Below are 21,531 nucleotides of genomic sequence, written 5' to 3' on the forward strand. Positions count from 1 at the left end.
TTAATACTACAGGTTATTTTCAAAAATTAGTATTATCATGATGTTGATTTTTAAAAATTGAAATTAGTGTGGGCTGAATTTTTTGAATTAATTTAATTAATTTGATAAAAATTGATTTAATTGATATTTTATCAGTTTAATTTGTTATTTTTTTAGAAAATATGATTAATTAATTTGATAGCTATTATAATATTATGTTGTAATGTTATGAACTATAACTATTTTAATATAAATATTTTAATTACTATTTCCTCAAGGTGTTGTGATGATTAAGATATGAGTTTTTGGGTCGAAATTCGATATGTTTCGAACATGTCTTTTTTCGTATCTTGATCATATGTATTAATAATCAATTTATGATAACAATTATTATAATTTAAATAATTTTATAACCGCTGTAAGATTGTTAAGATATTATAGTTATAATAATTTAAAAAATACGAATAATTTTGAAAAGTAAATAATTAAAGGTGGGATGAATACTCTTTTGTTAATAAATAAAAAAAGTACTTTTAAAACTATTTCAATTAAAAAATATCTTTTTGTTTTTTTAGTTTAGTTTAGTTTTATTTTTTACTTGGATCAATCAGTTACTTCAAGCTACTTCAATATATAACGCGAGAATCCTGTTTTTTGTTTTTTTTTTTTTTTATTTTTAATCGTACTTTGTGGTTCAGTTCTTTAATATTAGGTACGAAAGTGTTCGAGAAAAACTAACGCACGCACTTAAAGATCGTCGTAAATGCTTCTTGACTCCCACTTAGATCTATACCGTAAAAAGCCAGCTAGCTTGCCGACGCACACCACTCTACTCTACCTCTACTCCAATCCAAATCATTCACCTCCCATCGGCGAAAAGTCGTCGTCCCACTGCACGAACAATCACGTCCGAGTTAATCCCGACGTCCACATCCACAGCCCTGTTCCTGCTGCGCATCGTCACCCTTGTCACTTCACGAGTACGACGATCCGCAATCTTTTCTTCTGGTCACTCAATCTAAAAGCAGCCAGCAGCGCCGTAGTCTCCCCTTGAAGTGACGCATGAAGCAGCATGGAAATCCCCCTCCCTCCCTCCCTGTCCCGATGCCGATGTGCTATCTGTTCCGCACAGTGCCTCCACCGCATCACCATCCTCGCGCCACTGCTCGGCCACAGTGTGCGCGAGCAACCCTCGTGATGACGGATAGATATTCTTCCAAATAAAGCATCATATCTACGTAAGAGTTAATCCGATTCAGTCAGAATCTAATTAAGATTTTGCCTCAGAATCTGCCACTGTTCGCGCGCTGGGCCAGTTGGCCGGCCCAAGATTGACTTGGGCCCCTCTCCGAGCCCCCGATCCATGCAATTATTTCTGTCACGCTAATTTGCAATAATATCCCTTCTCATAAAAGTTTCCCATTGCAGTTGGATGTTTGACAAAGGGGCATCATAAAATACCCTTTTCTTAAATCTAGAGGCTATATAAGTTAGGTTTAAAGCTATCAAACAAGGCCCTGAAAGTCAAGCAAGTTGAAACCCACTGTCTGTGGTCCACTGCCCTTCATGAGTTCTCTCCAAGAGTCCATATATTTGACCAAAAACTCACTTTCAGGAGAGAGAGAGAGGTCATCAGTGTTCCAATGATCAATCACCAACACATGATCAAAAACTCTGCATGCGTTTTATATCGAGGTCCCCTTCAAGAGGACAAGAAGAATTAGCCTCTTTAATCTTAATTCTGCCCTCGCATGCATGATCACACATATGCATCATCAATTGTAACAAAAGATAGTTAATCTAGACGCCCTTCGCCCTATTAATTAAACAAGTTAACTTGTTCTAGGGTTAGGTTGTTTCTGCAGCTTCCAATCTGCTTCCAATCTGTTTCTTTCACTCCACCTGTCTCACAAACCCGTGGAATTAATTTCAGCACCCTGCATGCATGATGACCTCACTCCTTTTAATTCCTTCTATTCTAACAACAATAATTCAAGCAAGGTATTATTATGAGATCTAAAATTCAAATCTTAGTTAATTGAGGTAAATATCTTTTTTTTTTTTTTTATGTATTAATCATTATTCTAAAAATTAGTAATAGTCAGTGATTTACCTCTTCCGTATTGACTCTGGAATGAATTGACGGAGACTGGACGAACGTATTCGCCTTGCCATCAAGAATAATTCAAGTAAAGAAGGCCCTCTCTCTGTTAGTGGTTAACCTAATTATAATTCTCTGAGGGGAATTACAGGAAGGAAGAGCTGCCATGGCAAGTAGTGGAGAGGAGACGTCTGTCATGGACGAGCTTGGAGGAGGAAGAGGTGATGACCATGAAGAAAACGGAGGGAGCTCGAGTAACAGCACGGTCGAGGAGAGCGATCGCCATCGGAGGATCGCCGGAGTGCGGCAGTATACGTCAGGTCAAAGAACCCGAGGCTCCGGTGGACGCCCGATTTGCACCTTTGCTTCGTTCGCGCAGTCGAGAGGCTCGGTGGCAAAGCCAGTGAGTTCTTCAATTCCATCGGTTTCTTGCCCTAAATCCATGCAAACTCTGATTTGATCCTGTTAATTAATTAATTAATCAAGCGTGCATGCATAGGAGCAACACCAAAGCTGGTTCTTCAACTGATGAATGTAAAGGGCCTCAGCATAGCTCATATCAAGAGTCATCTGCAGGTTTCTTTTTCTTCTTTCTTCTTTCTATCATTATTATATCAACAATTAATAATCAAATTGTTTCTTTAAATCATTTGCTTCTTAATTTACAGATGTATAGAAGCCAGAAGCTGGATGATTACGATCAAGGTAAACATCTTCTTTCTTCTTTATATATATATATATATATATATATATAGTCTATTCTGGTTGATTAAATTGATGTTAATTCCAGTCATGGAGCATCCACAAATTATGCTACAAGGCACTTTCAATCACTCTCCAGTTCTGCATACTTGCTATAACAACTCGAGGTACAACTTAAAAACTAGCTCCTGAAACAAAATTCAAGCATAACTCTAGTGATCAGATAAATTTCCAGGATAATTCAGAATGATGCTTTTCACTACAGGTATTGGATATTCCAAAACCAAATCCTGGGAAGAGCCATGAGTGATGCTGCTAATTGTGCCAAAAAAGACAGAGAAACCATTTCCCAACATGCTCAAGAGGGAAGCCAGGAGCCTGATCTCACTCTGTCTCTAAGTATTGGATTATCAGAGAAGGATAAAAGACCCAAAACTTTCGAAGAAGAGACAGCTAGAGATCATAGCAAGTTAGCACTCTCTTTGTTTACTTCATCTTCTTCAAAACAGGTGGCCATGCCAAGGAATCCAAACCTGACTCAGCAGGTTAGGAGAAGAGATTAATTAATTAATTAATTAATTAATTAATTAGAGGTTGAATGAGTAGCAAGTACTATGGATCTGACTGCATGATCATGCAATGCTATGAGATGCTTAGTACTTTACTTCTTTTAACTTGAATTTATGTATATTGTGCATTACAATAGGATAACAGATAGATCAACTGCCTGTGTACGAGTATGAATTAAATGGCATGAAATTGATGAGATGTAAATAAATATTATGTTAATTTAGTTCTTTTCTCCTTAAGATTATGTGCCATGCATGTAGTTGTTAAGAAGATTGACTAATTGTTGATTGGTCCTTAATTAAATTTGTTTTTGATTTTGTTGTGCATTTTTCCTGATTTGTTTGTGGTCAAATTGTCGGTTCAATTAGGTGAAGTTTGTTTCTAGGATAATAATTATGATATTATAGAAGTATTTGTTTCTATAAATTAATTCACGTCAGTTATATTACACTTTTTGTTTAGGTCATCCATGTTTATGTATTTTGCATGACATATTTAAGTTTTGGTATGTATCCTGATTAGTTAATTTATTGTGGCAAAAGATGAATACGTTCGTTCTCAGTGTTCTCGTCAATCCGTCTCAGGGTCAATACGGAGAAGGTACGAGTGACTACTAACCTTTGGAATAGTACTGATTAGTTAATTTATGGACAAAGTTAAGGAGATTTAGAAATCACTTAATTTGATAAATCTATCTTATGAATTACTATTCTATATTAGTCATTTGAAGGAATAAAATAGATTGATTAGAACTATAAATGCATCAGTTCAATCTATATATATATATATATATATATATATATATATATATATATATATATAAAAGATTTAATTTGTACCTTGAGAAAATTTAATTACAGTAAAAATCAAATAAACTCATTAATCTTTTCTAAACTTCTCTCCTTTTGATATTATTGAAGAAAAGCTAAAAGCAATTCTCCTCTAACTATTATTTTCTATAAAATATAAAAGATTTAAAAAGAAAATGTTTTTGTCGGCTAGTCTCTTAGTCTTCCCAACCTCTAAACACACTAGAAATTTATAGTCATTATGAAATTCTAATCATCATCACAAAAATCGTCTCAAACTTTAATTTTTTTTTTGGTATTATCCATTGCAATATTGAAAATTTTAATGGTAAAAAAAATAGATGAAATTTTTTCTGCATATTCACATTTAATTACACCATTGTAAATATATACACAGGTGCGATGAATAAAATTTGTTTTGAAGATAGAAAAGAAAAAAAATTCTATCCTAATTGATTCTCTCAATTAATTTTATACAAAGATAAATAAATTTAAATTATTAAATAAATAAAAAAAGACAATGATAAGTAAAATCTTTACTTTAATAAATATTGTTAGTGATCTGGTTCTCTACTTTACTACTACAATAAAATTGTCAATTAATTATTCGATCATGAATTAAAGATCGAATATAATTTTTAATTGTAAATTAACAACTGAATAAAATTTTGATCTCTAATAAGTGACCGAATTAAATTTTAACCATTATTTAGCAATTAAATTAAAATTTAATCATTAATTAACAATAGAATAATGATCGAAAATAAATTCGGATGCTAAAAAGTTACTTTCTCATTGTTCTTTACTTTCTCTTCCTTCCAACTCTTTCCTAATTAGCTATTGAAATTATAATAGATCATTTATTAACAACGAATTTTAAAATCCATTGTTAAACTAGCCAAAATTAAAATTGATCGCTAATTAATAACAAATTTTAACCGTTGTCAAACTAATGACTGAAATTAAAATACGAATTTTATTTTAGTACTATTTAGTTCTCCTTTTAGTTTTTTAAGTCCACTACAATGTTTGGCACATGTTAATCATATCACGTCACAACACGTGGATTTCGTACTTATAATAATAGATGATTACGTTTATTTCATACTTTTCTCATAGTTCATCCCTATAGTTATATAAAAAAAGATAAATTATCATATCAACTTATAACCAATACTTAAATGACTAAAAGGCAGAAGAAATTTTTCCCAAGCATATGCCCGCCAAGATTAAATCTTTATTTTATTATAGTAAATCTATCACCTTCTAATCAACTAAATATCCATCTAAATTTTATTATCAATTGTGCATTGCAAGGTAACATGATTTCGATGTACAATCCTAAAACGAGTCATCTCTAAACTCATAGTTTTAAGATAATAATTTTATAATTAAATCGAACCTCCCCTTCTTATGTTATAGAATAATTTTATTTATTATCTCGTATAAAGTCATCTCACATCTCCATAAAAAGATCAAACAAGCCACACAATTAAATAATGAATCTCGATGCCAAGTCATCATTTGAGACCTTTCTCCCCAATCTTGACCAACTCATGCAAAAGGTCACGCAGTGTGTTCGAATGCTCCATTATTAAACATTGTCATATATAACTCTCTTAATATGGATCTAATTAGTTAATGACACTTTGCCTCATATTATATATCTTCGATTTCTATATAACACCTCGTGTCGTAATTTCACTAGCCATTATATAAACAACACTATCCACAAAATATAAGTTGATGGTATGGCCTATCTATATTCTATCAACTATTAATATCTAATGGGTTGATTTTCTTAATCAAATAGAGTATACCCCATAGGCCAAATTAATTGTATCAATAGTTGTGATGTCCCTAATCATCATAAAAAGAAATTAGATTGCTGATCACAATAATAACATTGGAAAACCTCATAGAAGATAGGTCACTGAGTTGTAAAAAATACTAAAATAGCATAAGAATATGATGAGAAACTTGTGCGTATCAAAGTCAAATGTTGTAGGCAACGATTGTCACAATGAAGAAAATGACGACCAATCTCTTAAGCCAGTAGAGTAGATCAAATGGAACACGGAAAATAAAGGAAAGGTGACATTAGCAAGAGAACTCTATCGTGAAGACAATGTTCACGTCAACATGTTTGTGTCACCAACAAGAACAGTAGTAAGAGTAAGAAAATCAACACTTGCACAAAGGACAATAAGTAGGCGTCTGGTTCCTTCAAATATATAGATCTATCTCAAAAATTCAAGTGTACCATTGAGAAAGACATTTACCAAACTATCGACATTACACATTCCTCGCTGATACAAATTCATCAATGTCAAAAGCATACCAAAAAACCAATGACACAAATTTACTTTGAATGAATGAAGAAACTTGTAAAAGAGAGCAAAATCAAAATAACTTTCATATTTTCTGATCAAGGCATATCAAGTCTCTGTTTCCTGTTTTTTCTTCTGACTTCGCAACAGCAACAGAAGCAGTTTCAGCTTCAGTTACATCCACGCTTAATTTGCCTAATTGTCCAGTAGCATCTGACACATCCTTGCTATTTTTTCCTTCTTTACCAGACAACTCAGTGATGCCTTCAACCATCTGCATGGATTTCTTGCAGTCTGCAGTGATCGAGCAAAGCATAAGAACCAAAAGATGAGAATTGGTGGAGAGAGAACAAAATTAAGCATTAATTCAAAGTATGGATAAAACTTTTTGTTAGATATCTCCCTTGAACAGATGATGGAATCATTTCCACATGTGGAATATTTCTCTCTTGTGCTATGCACAGTACTAATTCAGCCTTTTAGACAATCACATTCATATTGTTTTAATATTAACAGGATCATACATCTGAACTAGTTCATCAATGATCTTACACGACTAAAGGTAGAAATGGAACTTCAATGAAACCATTTTAAATAAAGTGTTATTGAACAGAAAATACTAAAACATATTTACAATCCACATAAAATAAAAATAAGTAATTAATCCACTGGCACCTTGAAAGTGTTTACTTAATCTGGAAATCATACTCAAATACTTAAATATTGATTTAATAATTTAGTATCACATATTCAATAAACTAATACAAAACCTTGAATGCTATAAAGTTGACAAATATATAGAAATTTAAATATTATTTTCTCAATTTGTTTAACTAATTCATATATTTTATTAATTACATATGATTGTAAATGTTTTTATTATTACAATAGCATGAAATTATGTAATATAATATTCTTAAATATATTATACTGCAACAATAACAAGTTGTGGGCCTTACCCCTTGGTGTTTGTAACATTATATTTTATCTCAATATTAAATTCAGATTTATGCAAGGCAATCACATCCAAAATATTTGCTCGATTCAATTTGTCTAACTAATATTTTCTAGTTATATTTCAGAAAAACAGCTTAAGTGATGTAGCAGCAATTATATTAGAAAAAATAACTTTCAGATTGGGAGCTAGTAGCATTTGCAAAATGAATGATCACACACTCGATAAACATCTTGTTTTAAAAAAAAAAAAGCTAATGCCTATTGGGATCAACTTAAAATAGAGTAAACAATGTGGTAGAGTGTGATCCATTATTTAGAGTCATAAATATAAGAGGTCAGTAATCGATACCCCTCATTTTTTTCAACCCTCCAAATCTGGAAACGATGAAGGAAAGAAAGCAATCAGTTAGTATTTTACATGATAACCCATCCATATTTTCCCCTATCATTAAGTCATTCACTTCACTCCTTTGGAGACTCCTCTTTCCCTTCCCCTCAGTCTCTTTAAATTACTCTCCCCTCATTTTCCTTCCAAGAGAAATTCTGAACACACCTAAAAGCACTTTGGAATGCTCTCTCATAACCCTATAAAGCTATTTGGGTGGATGGCCGAGGAGATGGATGGCAAGGCATACTTACTTTCGATGTGCCTAAGTGTAGATGGATCAAGGAGTGGGTGGACAAACATGGTATACAAAATTTAGCATTAATGATTAGAACACAATCTACAAAATTTAAATACAAATATTCATTGTATTTAATCAACAAGATTAGTGAAATCAGAATCAATAGAAAAACCAACATGAGAACATTTTGTATAAGACAACAAAAAAATATTCAAAAACCTAGTAGAGATGCATGATTCATCAAATACCAATGCTCACACACCAAATATAACAAGTAATAAATTTTGATTAATCACATAAAATATCATGATAGTATTATAAGGTTCATATCATAGAATAATCAAATAAGATTAGATTTTGTTTATTAATATGCACACTATGTATGCTGAAAAAGTAAATAAAATAATATATAATACCAAAAACTAATATCAATAGTTAATCCATTATTTATTAAACCAATTATTGATTAATAATCCATGTTATAGGATTAGTATGGTTCTTCACTCCGTTACATCTGAATAGGTTTTATAAAGGATGAGGCAGGCTGAGGCCATTGTCGAGAGAGAAAGGTTGTGCCATCTCTCAATTGAGAATAATCTTTCACTTGATCTATATATGAGAGTGATGGAAGAGGTAGTCGGTTTAGCAAGCGACGGATAGCAAGCATTAGTAGAGCTGAACATGGATTCCTGAGCTCATCGCAAATTTTGTGCTCATGGTGGGATTCATAGGAGTGATGAAAAATCTCTCCACCTATTCATCAACATTTCTAGTTCAAGTTGGGATAAAAAAAACCCACTAGACTGATGAGTTCCCAAAATCATTTCAATTCAAAGCAATTTTACCGATCCCTTCCATATATGGGTGAAAACTAATTTTTAACAAATTTCTTCAGTTCTCTACTTTTTTTAACTCCTTTGTCAATTTTCTTGTACTGCCTGATTCATAGGAAAAGATCATATCAGCCTTTGTCAAGACTGACCAAACTCAACCAATTTGTATTAGTATTGGATGGGTTCTATGCTATCATATTATGCATTTGACATTTTTACTGATATATTTAATGCCAGATGTCCTAACTTTAAAATAATTGGAAGCATATGATTGAGTAATATTGGAATAACCTTATACTTTATGATATCACTGACTGCATTTTAATAAAACACAATAGTTTATGAGGCCAATCGTAGTCTTGTCTGTTCAAACCATTTGGCATGGCTAATTTTGTAATTCCATGGTCTTAATAAAGGGGGAAAAGATTTTGGTAACTACCGACCACTTTTAAGACTGATTCCCGAAGCAAGTCAGTTGCCAGCTATGTTCCACAAAAGCAGTTGTAGAGATGCCACTATAGGAATCAACTGACTCGTACATTCTCCAAGCATGTTAAAGGTAGATGCTAGTTTGCTATAAGTATGCCATATTTGCCAAGTTTGACCTCATGGATCATTCGTCCCAAACCATTGAAAACAATCTATAACACTGAAGATGAAATTATTTATTGGTTCAACTTTCAAAAAATTGTGCATTAGCACAATTCATCTGTATATTTTTAAACATTTCTTATTCAACCATCCCCAGAAATAATTAAATTCTCCCATGAAGGAGGATTCCTTCAAGAAGACCTCATATTTTCACCAGATGGACTGGAATAATTAAAAAAATAGAATTATTAAATATATACACTATATAGACATAAACTCCTACATATATAAGCATGCAAACTATACAAGAAATCTCCAATTAAAAGATATATTTCACTTTCAATCCTTGAGCACACTCATTACTTTTGAAATAACCACCAAGTCTGCATTAACTCAAAAAGACCGTGATATGATAAACATGTGAAGGCCAATGGGGTGAAAAGTTACCAGTAATGGATACAGATTGGATACAAAATTATGCCACTATTTCAAGAAAAAAATGAACCCTGAAAGGAATTTCACATTTCTTGTCTCTTATTTCTGTGACCACGTTTACACATAAATGAGGATAATGCAATAATTTAGAGGCTAAAATCACTAAAAGCCATAACCAGAAGAATAGAATATATTGTATTTGTAGCTAACATCTAAATAGGAGACATGATTGATATGCAGTTGGCAAAAAAACATAAGTTCTCATCAACTACGATATGTAAGATGTAGGTAGGGTTGTATACTTATAAACGATAACAAAGGGAAAAAAATACTCACTTTCTACAGAACCAAAACGAATGCAGAAGAGCTCCTCTTTCAACTCCCCGTCAGCAAAATCTGATGCATGCCAAACACAGGACTTATCACTCCCTGCATGCTCTTGAAGCTTGAACGACGGGACAACTGATACAGGAGATTTTTTTTTCCCCACAAAAAAATGAGAGCATTTCATCTTTCAATATGGAGGAACCAAATTCGAGTAGAAAATAAGTGTTTTACGAAGATGGTTGGCACAAATCTTGAGGGTCTTGACCTGGCGCATCACCAGCCGCACCTTTCCAGAATTCCAGTCCCCTGGTGCTTCAAAAGTTTTACGCTTCCTGTACCCCGCTCCTTCCCCTGGTTTCCGTCTTTATCGAACAAGTTTCGCTTTTCTGATCAGATCACCGTCTAGCAGCATGAGAAGAGTAGGCAAACAGACACATCGAGTTCGGGAAGAAGGAAATGCTTACAGGTCGAGCAGGACGTCCTCTTCCTCCTCTCCAGTAGCGACAGCGGCCTACCTAAGGGTGACGATGGGAGTGATCTGGGCGCCGGTGTCCTCGTCCTCGCCGGCAGTGGAGGCCACGTCCTCGCGATCAGGTGAATCGATCGCCATGGAAGTACGATCGACCAGAGGAAATCTGTGCACAGCTATTAGGGTTTAAGTACCATATGCCCAAACGTTATGGGGCGCATGGAGAATTCATATACGGATCTAGATCAACCGTCCGATCCATCCCAAAAGATCCTTAGCCATTTGATTATGTCGACGTCGGAGGGGATATTGGGACGTCATCATTGCACATGTGCTACGCACGTGATCTCAACGGTCAAAAACCAAATTCAATAAGAATACAAGATTGATACGGAAAGTTCACCGCTCACGACATAATGACAAAAGGTGAATACGTTCGTCTCACGCCTCTGTTAATTCATCCCAGAATCAACACGGAGGAGGTAAATTACAGATGATTACTAGCCTTTGGAATAATGACTAGTACATAATTAAGGTATTTACCTCGCCGAGATTCGAACTCCACAACACTTCATGTGCTAAAACCATATCTATCACATAAATCTTTTATCTCTTCATTGACAATCATTAAAAATAAATAAAGAAAATATTTAGTCAGGTATTCCTAATGTTAAATCTTTTTGTCATGTTAGAATTGCCTTCCTTGTTGGTCCTCCAAACTCCATGTTAATCTAATCAACTTAGTAAGATCATCTTCTTCCTCATTGTTTAGATGCAAACTCCATGTTTAGATGCTAAGTAAGATCACTTAGCCTCCTTTCTCACCTATATGGTGTTTTTTCATTGTGGAAATGAAGAACACAAAGCATTCACAGAACAAGAAGGCAATCATTTTAGATACAAACATTCTGATGAGAGACTGCAATAACTTCTCTGTTTCTCATGAAAAAAAAGTCACAGAAAAGACTGATTAGTTTATCAGAGCAAATGCAGCAAACTTTTCTTAACTGCAAAATATTAATGTACACAACACAAGCTAACCTGGCAATCTCCAGAAGCAATGGGACTAATGGCATTACAGTTATTTCACAAATCATTTAATGCTACATAACTATCAACTGTCAATTTAGGATAATTGTTGAAGGAAGGCGAATTCCGGGTACATGCTTCTCAACAAATGCATTTTCACAAGCAACAAGTCTGAGAATACTATGATTTGCCAGGTTATACCTGCACCTTGCCTCAGTGAAACTCTTGCCAAGAACCTGATCGAACCAGTTATTCAAAGCTCCTTTGTCCTCCGACGACCATACTGCTGCAATTATCTCCTCCATAACCTTGGGATCTATCTCCAACAAGCAATCTGAGCCAAAAACACTCTGAAAGATCTTGCTTACATCCTGCAATATGCTATCGGCAAGGGCATCAAAATCAATGGGCTTGAAGTCCACCACTAAGTCAACTAGTTCGAGCAAGTCTTCCATCCAGCCATGAGAAGTTTCTAATCTGAAAGACTCATGACTGGTGAAATTGTCATCATGGGCTTTAAGCTCTTCTACAGACACATTCAAGTCTAAAAACAGCCTTTTGTTCACCCTTTTTGCAGACATCAAGGTTCCATGCTGGGTCATGAAGCTGTCAGAGACGTTCAGCTTGCGCTTACTTACAGAAAACAAGTGTGAATTTATGTATACTTGACTACTCTTTAGTTTTGGACTTGTCGCAGAGGAGAGCATACTAGTTTTTGAACTGTGAGTAGCCTCTTGGGAAGGTTCTAAGTGAATTTTCATCTGCCAACAGCAAGCATCCAGAATAGCATCTTCGGAAATACTAGTGTAATCTTTCCTCTCAGAGGTATTACCTTGAGTTATCGACGAAGCCAAGACAAATACAACATTATTTACACTAAATTGCCTTCCATGGGAATCAGGAAACTTGCCAGTTCGTAAAGCCAGAGACAAGCTGTTCTGAACAAGCAAGTCAGCTTTATCCACATTTTCAAGGAACAAAACAGATTGTGGTTTCCTGCTTAGTTCTTGCGCGATAAAATCTACATTCACTTTTCCTCTATGGTGTGCATTCCCCTTGACATCTTGCTGTGAAAAGATGGTTCTGGCACGGGGAATAATATCATGGCAATTTAGGTCAATGCACACACAAGTTTCTTTGCTTCCAAATAGCATTTCTGCAAGAGCCATTGCCATTTTTCTCTTTCCAATCTTGTCTGGACCACCAAAACTGAGCCAAACATCTCCTCTCAGGATTGCTCCACGGCGCCTTTCGCTAGTCTTGTAGCAGACTATAGCTTGACTAACAGCACGAACTGCTTCTTCTTGTCGGCCAACTTTTTTCATGAGACTAGTACAAAATGATTTGTAATTACTCAAGCCAAGCGTCAGCCATGTACCCGACGAGATGAGTAAGGGTTTATCATATAAAGAAATAAAATCACCTGAGATCTGTGAGAATGGATGAGTAACAAGTGGGTTGGTGCCCTTTGCTTGGGAATCCTGATGGGCAGAACAATAAAAAGATTCAACAGGAAAATTTAAATCATTTCCTTTGACCATATCAACTTCAACTATTGGCAAACAGCTAGAGAACTTGAAATGATCTTGTTGCGGTTTCAAATCTGTTCCACTTTCTTTGAGCAATTGAGGTTTCATTGATGTCAGACAACCAGAGATCTCTTCAGAATTGTTAATAGTCTCATGGGGCATCCCCAAAACCAAATCTGTCATAACTGATGTTGCAGTGGAAGGTGAAGAATGGTCATCATCTTGTTGAGATAGGAAGCCATCTCTCTGGAATTGTCCACTTCTCGAGCGTCTGCCTGGTAATCTCGATGAATCCTCATCTCCCAATAACACAAGTGAAGGTATTGTCGTACTCTTATTTACAATGGTGATTTTGTCCACACATACAGAAATAGGAAATGAAATTTCCAACCCCTTTTGACTTGAAGCAACATCAGAATTTTCCATATTCTCATTGCAAATCTTCTCAGTGCCAGAAACAATAACAGAACAAGGAACAGTGGAATAATCTTCAATATTGGTTTTCTGACAATCAGAATGGAGACTTTCGCAATTATTATTCCACAGTTTTTGAAGACCAAGAGATTTAACATCAAAAACTGTCTTATCATCTTTAGCCTGAAAAAATAAATAAAATAAAACAAAAGTTAAAGATGTAATCGCTGCCACATTTTACCAAGGGTAAACATGGAACCATATGATGGTTCAACAAAAGCTTATGGATCATTTGAAGAGGCAATCAGCTTATCTAAACTTATTACTGGAACTATCAAACTAAATGCAATTATTAGAGGGCGCACCTTTGCTGTATCTTGTCCATCATTCAAGTTAACCTTAGAAGCTTTGTGCAGCCATGAGGGCATGCTTCCATTTTCTTCATTATCAACTGAAGATGGATAGTTATTACTATTTACAACTTCAAGTTCATATTTGTCAAAATCATAACAATGCTCGTAGTGGAACATCGATGGATACACACTGCTGAGCAGACCTTTTGACCCATATGCTGTGGGGAAAATCCCTCTACAAAAACTAGGAGTGTATCAAAATACGGTCAGGCGATGAAAAGACAACTCTAAAAAGCCAGACAATCTTTCACACAACACAATGCAAAAAAAAAATATAGCAGGTAAGGGCCTATGAGTACTATACAAACTGCACTATCATAAGAAAAACATAATTTAAGAAAACTACATAATGAAGGATATTTTCTGCTTTCGTTGCATTATGCTTCAAATGAACTGACATTGCAATTTAAATTGTCAATAAATATAGATATTAGTGGTGAGAATTGGGTAGTAAATAAACCAAGTTTTCGAGAACAAGGTCAGTACTTGATAGAAATTCTTTATATTTGCTCAATATGAAGTAAACAGCTTCAACTTATATCTAACATCATGTAGGAAGATAAATATGTTTGAATATTTGTGAGCTTAGCTTGTCACTGTTTACGAACAAAATCTATGAACAGTTCATGAACACATTTATTGTCCTGTTAGCTCATTTGTGAAAATATAAGAAAATTGTTTATGCGTGTATATCATTCATGAATGAACTCTTCAATAAAACCATTTATTGTTTTGTTAGCTCATTTATGAAACATAGATAAAAGAATACTGAACAAACTCTTTTACAAATGAGTTTATTGCTTTGTTTGGTCATTTATTATCTTCCTAAAAAGACTAGTATTTGTTTTCTAGTCTATTATCTGAAGACAAAATTTGTTGCGCATATAATAACAAGAAGGAAAGTGGCAATAGTTATAAGCTCAAAGGCCTCTCTTGATTTGTCTATGTATCCATGACTGTTTTCGAACATATGAAACCACAGGTAAACATCGTCTAAGTGAATGAGAAGCATGACCGATCTATTAACTGAAGAAAAAATTAATTGCACATATAACAATAAGTGGCAACAGTTAAGAGCTCAAAGTTTCTTTTTAAAAGGTATCTTGATTTGGCTATGGATTCATAATTTGTCTTTGAATGAATGAAACATCATAGGTAAAATATAACTTCATGACAAGATATGAGTGCAATTAAATATATACTAAGATATTAAAAAGTCATTGATATTCCCTGTTATACTTATAGTGTAAGCATGCTAATCTCCAAATTATAGGACTAAAAGGCTTCCACATGTCAAGAACTTATTCCCAGTGATATCAACACAAACAATCCAGAAGAAGAAGAATGGTCAACGATGCATGTTCAGTTTCAGACTGAGAAAAAGACAGCTGAAAATATGAACCTAAGTTTATCACCATGGCTACCAACAAAGATTGGAAAATAAGAGTTAGGATTCACATACATTGGAGATCTAGGAAGTGATCCACCCATCGAAGTCCCAACTGAAGTAATTGGCAACAACTGCAAATCCCAATCTTTATCAAGCATTGGATGCTTGGACAAGAACTTCATGTATGTTTCATATGTTGCCGACCATCCCATCACCCATAACCTCCCGTGGTATTCCTCCAGCAACCTTGTTAGCTCCGAGACTAAACAACTTTCCTGTTCTTCGCATTCAGCGCTGCCTTCCACAATTCCTTTCAAGTCCCCAATGTTCAAGACCACCCCTGACGACTCTGCCTTCTCGTCCAACTCCTCCAATTGGGTGGCAATGGTCAACTGCTCAAAGCCACAGCTTCCGAGCTCGGCCACCTCCTTTTCGATGCTAATAAACTTTATACCATGGAGCTCCGCCGGTAGAATGGCCCAGTTCTGCCGGTCGACGGCCCGGGCAAAGTCCCGAGCTGCCTCGCCCGCGCCTACACCGACCAGCACAGGGTTCCGTCCGCTGATCTTTCGGGTAAGTATCTCCCCTAGCCTCCTGCAGTTCTCCTCACTGCCGTCGGAGCAGAGCTGCGTCGCTGCGGCGAAGGGGAAAACGAGCCCCCCGGAGGTGAACGGCGCCTCGAACCCATCCCCTGAGGAGAAATTACACAGGAACAGCGGTGGGCACCTTGCGGCGCGGGGAGAGCGGAGGATGGGCGACGGACGGCGGAGGATGGCTAGCTTTACGTCCGTGCTACGGAACCCGGCATCTCCGAACACCCGGCTAACCACGGGGTCATCCAAGATCGCAAGCACTAGATGCTGGAGCTCCACCTTCACACCGGAGAACGACGATGCACCGCCAGCCGCGGAAGCGCTCTGTTGCTGCTGATACAGGTGGAACGTGTCCGGGTTCCTTCGCTGGTTCGCTTGCGACCGCTTGATCGCCGCCATGAGCGAGTTGGACACCGGCGGCTCCTCACCCCCTTCCGCCGCCTGCCGACTCGCCGTCGTAGAAGTCGATGGCAGCCGGTCTAGCGCCAACCCGAACCAGAGCTCCAGCGCGTTGAACTGCAGCCTGGGGGAGTACGCCGAGCTCCGCGTCCGCGACAGCGCGTCACGGAGAATCGAACACGTAGCAGGCGAGCCGCCACCGCCCGATCCTCTTCCGCCAGGAGAGGATGAAGAAGAGGCCAGAAGGGCGTAAACGACATGGAGGGAAGTGGTCTGGACGTGCGCGCGGCGACGGGCGACGCCCGCAGCGTCGTCGAGGGCGGCAGCGGCTTCGGCCGCGAGGCAAGCGCGCGCGTTATCAACCGGCGTCGGCATCCAAGCCGCTGTCAAGGATCATATACCACTAAACAACAGAGAACCCGAGTAAAAAAGCCATCTTTTGCCGATGTTAAATTCCCGAGAGACTCCTACGCAAACCGTAATACGCTCTCCAATAAATAGGCAAACAATTCATGGTCCAACCGGAAGCTGGAACGCAACCAGAAGGGCAGAGGAAAAAGAGGAACGGGAAATGGGAGGAAATGGAGTTTCGCACAGGAAATATGACAAACACTTGGTGGCAGTACTTCTCCTAGGAGCGCGCTCTGTGATCTAGTTGGGGGCAAAAGACGAAAGGGAGAGAAAAAGAGACGATCGGGGCAGAGAGGAGAGCACAGATGCCGACGGACCCACGCGTCGTCGTCCTCCTCCTCCTCTTGGCTGACTTGCTCGCCGTGAAAGGAAGAATTCGCTGACGTCCCATCCATCGCCTGTTGCTGCTGCTTTTTGCGTAAATCTTTGGGTGGGGCAAGTGGGTTAATGCTGATGGCTGCTGCTGCGGGTGGGCACTGGGGACCGGTGGAGGAGGCGGCGGCTTCCGGCGGCGGCCCACGAAAAAGTGAAGGATCTGATTTAACTGTTTTGATATCGTGACACACTGAAATTAAATCATTTAACGACAAAATCTACGGCTAGATCCCAACCATGCGGACGGCGGCCTCACCTGTCCCTTTCTACTAAAATATTAGCTATTTTAGTCCATAAAAAAAATAAATTCTTTGATAAATTAAAGCAACTCATATAATTTATAATAGTAAATTCAATTTCCTCCCGATTAATTGAAACTTTTCTTTACTTTTAAACTCTCTTTCAACCCTTTAATACACAGAGATTTATCTAATTATTTTATACTTTTAAATATAAAATATCTAAAATAAGATATAATTTTTCATAAATATAATATATTTAAATTAGAATTTAATATATTTTTTATTAAATTTAGCACAATTTATTATACATCTAACCAATTGATTAATATATTTGATTCTAATTAAATAATATTGAAATGAGGAGAAATCATACCTCATTTTGACTATTATGTACTTATAAAAATTAATGTAATATTTATTATATAAAAATAATAATATAATTTTTTTAAAAATTGAGTATATCAATTGATTAATCAATTGAAAAAAGACTCGTGCTTAATTTTATAAAAAATATATTAGATTTTAATTTAAATGTGTAAAATTTAAAAAGAATTATGTTTCAATTTAAATTTTTTATTAAAAAATTGAGGATAATTAAATAAAACATGCATTAGGAAGTTGAAGCAGAAGTTGAAGCATAGAAAAAATTTTATATAGAGAGTGGGAAGAAATTCAGTTCAGATTCACTGTCCCTAAATTTTTCTGGCCCGTGTCCCCTGTCGATTGGACAGACCAGATTACATCTCAAGATATCATGACATCTTTAAGATGTGTGCAGTATCCTCGTGATGTGTAAGGCATCCTTGAGATGTAATCTGATTCGTCTAATCGACACGGGGACACAGGGACAGAGAAATTTGAAAATAAAGGATCTGAACTAGAAGAAATTTGAGGAGGAAGTTGAATCTTACTCGTAGAACGGTTAAGATTGAGACATTATTTTTAAAATATGAGGCTTATATTAAAAAAACCCTACATTGTAATAGAGAAAATTTAAGATGATATTATAGAAAATATATACTATTTATTTAAAATTTATGTTATAATGTATAGGTGCCATGCATTAGATAAAATTGTAGTAAAGTAGTCTTATGTTACTTTTTAATTATATTTTTCAATTTCACAAACTTTGATAATGAGAAAAACGAGTGAATAAGAATATGGATAGTGCTAAATGGTCAGAATCTGGCCAGCTAGAATGTATACATACATGCATATTCAAGGGTATTTTAGTAATATCAGATGTGTATATTAATTACATGCATGCACATGTATGCATTATAATTGAGTGATACAGATTTCTAACTGGCCAGATTCTGACCAATAAAATTTACTGTAAGAATATATAAACAAAAATTGAATATTTTTCTTTTGATGTCACACTTCATTTCTTTCCTTCCATTCCCTATAAAAGGTGTGATGTGGCGATGGTAAAGCGAATAGGAATCTTGACATTGTCATCCACCAAATACATTTCCATTTCTACCTTCTTTAGAATCCAAGATTCTTGAAATTGACTTGGGGGACCATTTTTACAATTAAATGTATATATTATTTCCTCCCTCTCAAGACCTTTTTAACCGATCGCTATTTCTATCTCTCCACACAGTTGACGCTAACATGACAAGACCATGACCATATAAACCCTAATATGAAACAATCTTAACAATTTATTTTGAAAAAAAAAATTGTTATTTTTGAAATATTTATATAATGAGTATAGTATAAATATAAAGAGTATGTTGAATTTATTAAAAATTCAAAATATATAAAACAAGTTTTTTAATAAAATAATTTATTTGCTCTTAATAAATTTTTATGCACCTAATTAATTAATTAATAATATGTGATCGTATTCATTTCCCATGTTAGATATGTGACAATTGCTTGTGTCATTTCTCATGATAGCTACTCGCTTGTTTTCCATTAGTGAGGATTTATGGCCACATTATTTCTTTGGGAGCAAAAATGATATTTTTATTTAGTTTAGTATCGATGATTTTATGATAAAATATAAGTATGTAAATCATGAAAAATATTTTATCCTAGTACAAACATTTAATGAGATATTTTATATTAATTAAAAATTAATCCGGATTTACGATATATTAAAGCAAATACTCTGTATAAACACCAATTATACCAACTCATATGAGTAACAAGTCCATCTTTGATTGATGATGAAGTTCCATTTCATTTGACTCACCGACGTTATCTTAACATCCATCATTGACATTACACACTTTTAAAAACCTAAATAATGAATCAATAGTTATTAAATACTTTATTATATAAAAAAAATAACCTTTTAATATATATATTAATATGTTCTTTTTAAAATGCTTGTATAATTTAAAATTTATTTATTTGGTTGGAGTTAAATATTATTATGATTTTAAAAATTGAACTTGGGAGAAAAAAAAAAAATCCAGTAGCACTATATGTAAGATTTGCCAGTGTATCTAGCCATAAAACTCGCTAGCTAGATTCGGCTAATCATGCAAAGATCTATCTATTTCGTCCCCTTTTTGAGAAGTTGTCGTCTTCTCATTGGCTAAAATGCCACCCATATCCTTTCATTTTTTTTAAAAAAAATTATTTTTAGTTGGTGCCTAATTTAAGTCATGTATAAAATTTTTTTATGGATGATAAATTGAAAAATTTGACCATCAGCTTAATATTTTTATATCAAATATCCATTATAATAAATTAATTTATTGAAATTGAGATTCGATATCTAGATGTTTAAAAAATTAAGAAAATATCCGGGTGACCCTTATCCTTCCATGAACACATTGAAACTGCATGCGGGCGGTGAATTATAAGATTCAAGGGAGCCATCATAGTAACGAGAAGACAAAATTCTCCCGTGCAAGGAAGAATATGCTTGGTACAAAATCATTCTCAGTGCTTCACTGCACACAATGCAGAAACCCTAGGTTCCATTTTTCCTAATTGGTGACTGCAGTAAGCACACTTGCTCCATTGCGGTCACCTCAAGATCCTGATCATGGAGACTGGAGAAGAACATGCAGCAACTGTGGGCAAGAAAAATGGAAGATCCTTTTTCCCTTTGGCACCACCACTCAATTAGTACTCATCACTGTACAGTACTATGTGACAGTCACACAGGTGACATGTGTGTCTGTGAATGGCTCTTTCGGTAGGGTCTTGTAGTTAGTGGTCATTATTCCAAAGATTAATAATTATCCGTGATTCAAATTTTCCGTGTTGATCCTGAGATAGATTGACAGAGACATTACGAACGTATTTAACTCTTCAACAGCTGTGCCCTGCACAACACTATTCCTTGCAAAGACGAGCTAGCTAGTGATGTTAATTAATTGGTAAATTTTCCTACAGGTACGAGTGAGTTATTTCAGTTATTCTCGAGTTGCTCACTAGTTCTAACATGCAGAATCTAGCTGCCCAGATGCTGCTGCAGTTTGTGGGAGATCTAGTGCATGACTAGATTTCCATTTACACAACTATTATTTGGGTGGCGTCACCCTTGTTAATTGCTTATGGTTGACTACATAAATCTAATTCATTATCACGTTGCATCATTCAAAGATTATGTCGAATCTATAGCGTAGGTAAATGTTAGATTCGAAATGTTCATAGTAGTTAAATATCAGTACTATATATTGTAAACATGTAATTAACTTTCTTTCCTTGAAATTATGTTAACAATGAATGTGGATTAACATCAAGTGGGTGTCTCTTTGAGAAAGTGGCAAAAATATTCATTGTGTTTCCCATTTTAGCAGAATTCGATTTACAAGATGATTACCATAATGTATATATAATCCACCTTTTCTGAAAGGTGGTTGATGACTTTTAAAAGCCTGGAATGGCTTTACAACATATTTTGTGACTTTCCACCCTTTTGGCTTGCTTTCTGCTGGCTCAGTGCAGGTTCATGATGTTCTTGAGCATGAAGCTTCGTCTCCTTTTGCAACAAGCGGAGCCCAATGTTCCCTAAACTGAACAAAATATAGTTGATC

General features: G+C 35.5%; 2 protein-coding genes and 1 pseudogene across 3 annotated transcripts; 1 reads left to right on the forward strand and 2 right to left on the reverse strand.

The window, feature by feature from the left end:
* Window positions 1-1,964: 1,964 nt before the first annotated feature.
* Window positions 1,965-3,571, forward strand: LOC121977290. The gene is made up of 5 exons (XM_042529879.1): window positions 1,965-2,483; window positions 2,567-2,656; window positions 2,749-2,785; window positions 2,871-2,949; window positions 3,048-3,571. Exons 1-5 carry the CDS (start codon window positions 2,247-2,249, stop codon window positions 3,343-3,345), a joined length of 741 nt encoding a protein of 246 aa, XP_042385813.1. The 5' UTR covers window positions 1,965-2,246; the 3' UTR covers window positions 3,346-3,571.
* A 2,791-nt stretch (window positions 3,572-6,362) lies between these two features.
* On the reverse strand, window positions 6,363-10,924 carry LOC121974343 (annotated as a pseudogene).
* A 762-nt stretch (window positions 10,925-11,686) lies between these two features.
* Window positions 11,687-17,463, reverse strand: LOC121974344 (protein DWARF 53-LIKE-like). 2 transcript variants are annotated; one of them, XM_042525354.1, is made up of 3 exons: window positions 15,577-17,463; window positions 14,067-14,289; window positions 11,687-13,884 (listed from the first exon to the last, which is right to left on the reverse strand). In XM_042525354.1, exons 1-3 carry the CDS (start codon window positions 16,869-16,871, stop codon window positions 11,851-11,853), a joined length of 3,552 nt encoding a protein of 1,183 aa, XP_042381288.1. In that variant the 5' UTR covers window positions 16,872-17,463; the 3' UTR covers window positions 11,687-11,850. The 2 variants fall into 2 exon arrangements, with proteins under 2 accessions (XP_042381288.1, XP_042381287.1); XM_042525353.1 differs by having other exon boundaries at window positions 14,067-14,298.
* Window positions 17,464-21,531: the final 4,068 nt, after the last annotated feature.

Source organism: Zingiber officinale, chromosome 4B, assembly GCF_018446385.1.
Source record: "Zingiber officinale cultivar Zhangliang chromosome 4B, Zo_v1.1, whole genome shotgun sequence".
In the NCBI taxonomy this organism is placed as follows: domain Eukaryota; kingdom Viridiplantae; phylum Streptophyta; class Magnoliopsida; order Zingiberales; family Zingiberaceae; genus Zingiber; species Zingiber officinale.